The 6,966-nt window shown below is 46.1% G+C and overlaps 1 protein-coding gene across 1 annotated transcript; it reads right to left on the reverse strand.

The window, feature by feature from the left end:
- Nucleotides 1-2,288: 2,288 nt before the first annotated feature.
- LOC119444392 (acanthoscurrin-2-like) lies at nt 2,289-3,411 on the reverse strand. Its single transcript, XM_037708796.2, has 2 exons — nt 3,400-3,411; nt 2,289-2,821 (listed from the first exon to the last, which is right to left on the reverse strand). The coding sequence occupies exons 1-2, from the start codon at nt 3,409-3,411 to the stop codon at nt 2,384-2,386; spliced, it is 450 nt and encodes a 149-aa protein (XP_037564724.1). The 3' UTR covers nt 2,289-2,383.
- Nucleotides 3,412-6,966: the final 3,555 nt, after the last annotated feature.

Genomic DNA, 6,966 nt, shown 5'->3' on the forward strand with positions numbered 1-6,966 from the left:
ATATTCGTGGAGGAATGCAGCCTGCACTGTCCCCACACCCTAGCTCTGGCCCCGTATCAAGTAAAACAGGGCACAGACATCCCTCTGAAATAAAATTCGGTGCCGTATTATCACACTTCTTCATCAAACTCAATACCCTACGTGCGCCTATACACAGCGACTACATTTTGTGGCAGCATGGCCAAAGCTACGGAGCTTAAGCACTCTTTTATTGCTGCATGCCTACATGTTGTCCGACAGTGTAAATATGTCTAGACTGCATAGCGCAAAACATAACAATTATTTTACGATTGGTAAAAAAATGATATAAATATCCAGTGGCTGGAACAATGTATGTATACTTGTAACGCACTGTAACGGAATGTTTGTCGTATTTAGAGTAGTTAGATATGCATTTGAGGGTCGTTTTCTGCACTTCTGAAGTGCTTCCCAATCTTGTAATTTGAAGTTTCATCGAAGCTGCCAAGAGTTAAATCCGCGGCGTTACCTTAGTGGCTATAGCATTCCCTCTGCTGAGCACGAAGGGCCCAGTTCGAGCCCATGCTATAGCGGTGGTATTCTCTTAGGCGGGCGTGGGCATAATAACGCTAGTGTGCTTATGTTTAGGTGAAAGTGCTCCAAATGATCAAAATTAGGAGCAGAGCCCTCCACTTTTAGGCGTCTATCAAAACTTACATTACATGAATCAACATATTGCTGGACCAAGTACTATGACGTGGAAAAAATTAAGTATAATATTATATTTATTGCAGAATTTCTTATATGGAGGTGCAAATAACCAGCTTTAGTACCAAACAGCCTAACTCCATATAGAGATATTTGTGCACATTTGACTTTTTAACACTCGCCAAAAAATCTAGCCGTAGTGACAGCTAGAAACGTGTGGGTAGCAGAAAGTTCGAGGACAGGCGTGATATGAACAGTTTTCGCTGTTGCCGATTTAGGTTGTCTAAGGTGAACTACCAGTACCTAGTTCGACTTCAGCAACGACGCGCTATTTCTTTTACCATTTCGCTGAATAGCTGACCGAGGTTTTGAATACTATGTCAGCATTCGAGGGGATTAAGAGTTTAGTACTGCAGTGGGAAAAATCACCGTGTGTCACGGGGAACTCTTGGGGGCAATCTGAATCCTGCATCAAGAATGAAGTCTATTGTGTGAGTCATGGGAGCTTATTTATATTCTGCATTCAAATTGTTTTATTGTAAAATTATGCAATAGAGCACTCATCTTGTTACTGTCTTCAAACATTGTGATCTCTTTCCCGCTAATAAGTAGCGCGCATTACTTAGAAGTGTGCATAACCGTTTGCATGCAGGACACGACGGCCGTTCACTTACGCGTGCTCCTCCAAATTTACGTCAGTGAAGGGGCAACATATTGCCCAGTGAAGGTACGAGCGAAAATCTAATCATTTACAACAAGTTGGTGATGTGCCGTCAACCTGTGGCAGCCTGGCTACAAAGTGCAATTACAAAAAATAAGACTACGAAATTTAACACAAAACGAGCTGCAGTCACAAGTTAGCTATCAATAACCATCGCTACCAAAGACCACTGAGATCAAAGTCCCTCAATTGCTGAGTTGTGCGAGCTCGCTGAAGGAAAACAATATGCCGACACTGAAGCCAATTTGACAATAAAGGCAGTTTCAATTATCTTTGATTTCAATTGTCCTTGCAATCATGCATGTGACGGCGGTGTAATCCAGTCAGCACATATTCTGTTACGATTAAGAAAATATTGGGCAAACCAAAGGTTAAGCCAACCCACACATTTTGACTACATTTATCGATAATTCGATAGCCGTGCTACTCGTGGTGATATTCCTAAAGCAGTTGTAAGCTGCAACAAAAAAGTAGTTACAAATGTCAGTAAATATAACGAATTTTTAAAGAAATAAAGCCTCCTATCCATCGGAAAGATATATTTGTAAGTATATTCAGCAGACACATGTAAGTTTCTCCGTAAAAAAAAAAAAAAGTTGAATGAGTTCTTTGCAGCAGTCAGGCTATATATGCTGGTGAACCAGCGGCAGAAAAAGAAACCTTTCTGTGCCGTGGTTGTTGACAATGTTCAATTGGCTTTGACAATTGTGGACGTATCGCAGAAAGCCAACGCTATGCTTAATCAGAAATGACGCAAGGATTCACTGGCAAGAATTCAATTTTTATTTTTATTTTTTTGGCATGGAGGAAGCACTGTGTCGCGTCCGATGTAATGGTTGATTCATGTTTCACGTCAAACGATTTCGCACTAAACTTATCACAGGGATGCCGCACACTTAGAGTCCGTTCTTTAGGTGATGAAGAGGAAGTGTTGCAGTCGCGGCCAAACCTGTACAAAATGTGAATGGCACAGCAACGAAAAGTTATGAATCACACTTAGCCCTTGTAGCCGTAGCCACCGTATCCGTATCCACCGTAACCTCCACCGTAGCCGACGCCTCTTCCGTATCCTCCGCCGAGACCAGAGTGAGCAAGGAGGGCTCCTCCTCCGCTAACCTTGTTCACGTGATGCACAGACCTCACGACGAAAGCTGGCCCGGCCACAACCTTGGCGAACGCAGGTCCTCCGCTCAAAAGCGCCACGCTGCTGCCGACGCCCACGCCGCCGACGCCGTAGCCGCCACCGTATCCCAGGCCTCCACCATATCCCAGGCCTCCCCCGTAGCCTAGGCCTCCACCGTAACCTAGGCCTCCACCGTAGCCACCGCCATAGCCGAGTCCGTATCCTCCGTAGCCAAGGCCTCCAAGACCGTAACCTCCAAGTCCACCCGCAGTTGCAGACGCCACGATGGCGCAAAGGACGACGACAGTGCACTGCGTAGGTGTGCACGACAGCGTTATTTCTTTTTTTTGTTAATTTTTATTATGGTGCGAGATTGTCATTCGCAACGTCAGCTGGTTGGAATCAGTAAGTTAAGGAATAAGGAAGGGAACGGCTTAGAAGAAAAAAAACGCTATAGAATAGGCAAATGCAATAGGCAATGACAGCAAGGTATTAGGTTGATACGTTACCGTGATCTGTTCAGCAACGACTTAAAGCACTAGATTGGACTAATCATATTGTATGGGCACGGTCTCTCCATAAAGCAATCTAATCTACAGCAAACTACCTTGCACTATATTCCAAGACTTGAAATGATTTCCTTTAACAACGACGATGTCTTGCAATCAGCTTGAGTGCTACGATTCGTTTTAAAATGGTTTTTCTGTTCTGGCAAAGTTCGAAACATTCCATTATTATATAGCGGCGGGAATCTGTGTATTAGTATTCGTCTAACTTATATATAAACACCTACACTAGCGCTCCTTAGTATTATCGAAATGCTGAAGTCCAATATCACCCTGCGTTCCCCGGAAATGAAGCACACCCAAATGTTTTAGCCTATACTCACCAAGGAGTTCATGGCTGTAGCGGCAGGTACTTGAGAGCGGATGACTGAGCCGCCCGTTTAGTGTCGCTTATATATACTCCGAGGTAACGCTGCTTTCTCTCTCTCCACATTCGAACGGTCACGATCTCAGCAACCCCACCGCCTGTGGCCGCTGCTCGGCGCCTAAACGGAAAATTGAAGACGGGTAAGGCAGGGGTCGTACCTGCGTCTGCCGTTCTATCGCATTTCACGAAGTGCTCTGAATTCTTCCACAGTTGTGCATAATCTAGACGCGGAAACAAAGGACGCGTTCGCTGTCGCGTTGGCTGATAATGCAAACCAGTATCTCGTGTCTCAGCTGCCCGGGCCTCTCTTCCTTCGAGCCGCTAGGAAACTATGCGGCACGTCTTTAAGGGCATTTGCTATGTTTGGCCGTAGGCGGAACATTGGGTGCGCCTGGTGCTTTCCAGTACGCTGCACGCGAATGTTACGAAATCCAGAGCAACATTATTACCAACATGTAGGTTGCAGAGAGAAGCGCCGCGAAAATGTCGCAGTTGGCGGTGTATGCACTCGGAAGCGCTGAATTCTCGTGTACGTATTGCTAAGCCTGCTGTGGAGTTCATGTAATTTGTTTGTCTAGTGGAAGGTAAATAAGCCATTTTCATTTGCAGTTCACCGCGATTGGAAAACCTCGCATTAATTTGTACATCCTAGAAAATATTTCAGCGTTTGTTAATGGGTGTGTTAGTAACTCAATTCATTTACAGAAAGTTGCCTTCACAGCAGTATTATTATCACATGTGATGGCTTGAAGTATCTTGCACTTTGTGCTTTGTTTGGCTCTCGAGTCGCCTGAATTTTCGTTTTTATGAACCATCTTTTTCTAACCGCATTTGGAAATTAATCCTATTTTGAATTACCAGATGGATTACAATAAATTATGGGGCTTTACGCGCCAGAAACACGATCTGATTATGGAGCATGCCGTAGTAGGTGACTGCTGATTATTTTTTATTACCTCAGCATGCATAGTATGCACTGAAATTGAATTTCTCATTTTTGCGCCCCCCCCCCCCCCCCCCGATACAAGTTAACTTTGCTTTATGAAGTTTCAACCTATTCTGACTATAGCGATTTCCTGAACGGTAGATCAAGGGCCTCGAAGTAATGAAATCTCTAGCACAAAACCTCATACTCGTCTCAGCGGCAGAATTTGTTGATCAATTAAGTTAGGCGAATAGTGTGCGAGGGAGGCTTTTAGAAGCGACAGAGATAGAGAGAGAAATTATGGTTGATCCCGCTTTCGTAGGAATCGGTAGAACACGAAAGATTCACTTGTCTACACAGGAGCTGTTGCAAGTTTGCTTCGTGAACGCATGGTACGCTGCAGCGAAATACGCACAATTTGCGGGCCGGCGACCGTGTTGCAGGTTTGCTTGGCGCGTGGCGTCCAGCTGCCGAGTCGCTTCTGCAACGCTACGAGCCGACTCCAAACTGTCTTGGGCAGCCAGTTGGGTTGCGAAGCGTTCAGCTTCGGGAATGCGACTGGCAGAGTAAGCCGCGTGCGCCACGAAAGCGCGCAGACATTCTGCTTCACGCTGACGTGTCTCTCGCCGGACCAAAGCGATATTCGCCCGTCGACGCCGTTGCCTTTCCGTGCCACTTAGCGCAGCAGTTTGCTTAGTTGGGGTCATCGCAAGTGAGTAGTAGGCGGCGTGTAAGCGCGGCTGATGCATGTTGAACCTGCACTCCGTAGGCGACCAGGCGATACAGGCAAATGTGACGCGAAAGACAAACCTTTTGCGGAAAGTGCCAACACTAGGATTACCGCGTTGGAGCTGCCGCTGCGCTGTGACTACCGAAGCGCTCCCTTTCGGCGCTCGTTAGTGTCACGATACAGTACATTGTTTCACAGCTCCTAGATGGCGGCGCCATCCTTATCAACAAAACATATTTTACTCATTGGAGCCGAGCGTCACATCCGTTACATCCGTAACAGTAGTTCACCGCGGACCGCGGCATCAAACGCTTTTGTGTTGAAACATGTTTAATGAGTATAAGGATGGCTTAATTTGGAGCAGTGGTTCCCTCTTCAGGGGAAACCACGCGCCGTGTTGGCTACGACTGCCCTCTCCATCAACACGATATCGTCCGTGAGGCGGGAGCTGGACAGCAGCAACTCCCACTTTTAGACACGATTACATGCACCACCTATGAACTCGCGGGGAAAAGTGCCCTGACGACAGCATCTGAAAAATAAACAATAATTCTCCATGACCGCAACGCCCACCTGTGACCTGTAATACATCGGTTGAACAGGCATACACGCGCTGTGAACACAAATGTCAAGGTCATCTCAGGGTATTAGAGAAAAAAAAATCGCAGCAGCCCTGGTCTCGCAGCTTTAGCTCACAACTGTACATCGTAGAAGAGACAATTATCTGTAAACCGGTCCTCTCAGATATTTATGCTCAAAGGAAATGGTTTCACAGCTGCGATTAGAGAATTCTATTGAGAGAGTGATAATAAATAATTAAAAGGTCAACAAACTCATACTTCAATCCGAGATTGAGGTGTGTCCTGCAGACTTTATTATCTACCTATGCATATAACACACCTGGACAGGAATATTTGCATAATCTACCGATGCCGCCGCTGGTTACAAAACTCATGCTGCTGTGGCAATTCGATCTCGCGACGCCGGTGCGCGAACGACAGCGCTATTTCGCAGCTCAAGAGCATGGTAGTTCGCACAGGATTTGGCTTCCGCCACGCAGGCTATGACAGTGGCAGCGTCAACCCGTGTACAGTGGATGCGCCGGCTATCACAATGGCAGCATAGGATCATGCAAACAACAGCCCTCAGAGCTCACACAGCCACGCCGTCGCACAGCACAGCAGTCGCTAGTGATGCAGCTTTCAACCAAAATTCCCGTACACAACCACCAAAAAAGTAACAGAAAGGGCCAGGTCACCATGTAATGCTAAAATTGCGGCGGAACTAACCTCGCTTTAAATGTCGACAGTAATGGGTTAGCATTGAATCCAGTTAGCTACGCAACGTATTGCTAACGTCGAAATGAATTATGTGGGAAACGTGAACTGCAGCGGGATTGCTCTTTCGCGTTTCCCTATTAAGGCTGTTTCACATGGTGCGATTTTGCAGTGCGATTTTCGCAGCTGCGATTTCCGCAGATGCGAAATTCGCAACGGCCGTTTCACATGGTGTGATGTCAACAATGCGACTGATGCGACGCCCAGGGTAGCTTGCTGCCAGATTTTGTCGCACACGCCGCATAAATTCTTTTAATGTAATGAAAAAGACATGCACGTTATAACATAATTGACCTCTCTTTATTAGGACCAAGTAATACGTGCGTTTTGTAATTTAAGAACGCTTCAAAGTTTAACTTGATTTGGATTGCGCAACAGCGGTTTGTGCAGTTCAATACTAGGAGAAAGGGCGGACGTAAAGAGCTGTTCGCAAGTGGTCGTTCAGCGTTGTGTGCTGTCTCGTGTGTGTTTTATGCCTGTGTCGTTCTTCCTGCGGTTAAACAAATTACAAGGGGACCTATCAACAAGCCC

The sequence above is a fragment of the Dermacentor silvarum genome, chromosome 3 (genome assembly GCF_013339745.2).
Source record: "Dermacentor silvarum isolate Dsil-2018 chromosome 3, BIME_Dsil_1.4, whole genome shotgun sequence".
NCBI classification, from domain to species: domain Eukaryota; kingdom Metazoa; phylum Arthropoda; class Arachnida; order Ixodida; family Ixodidae; genus Dermacentor; species Dermacentor silvarum.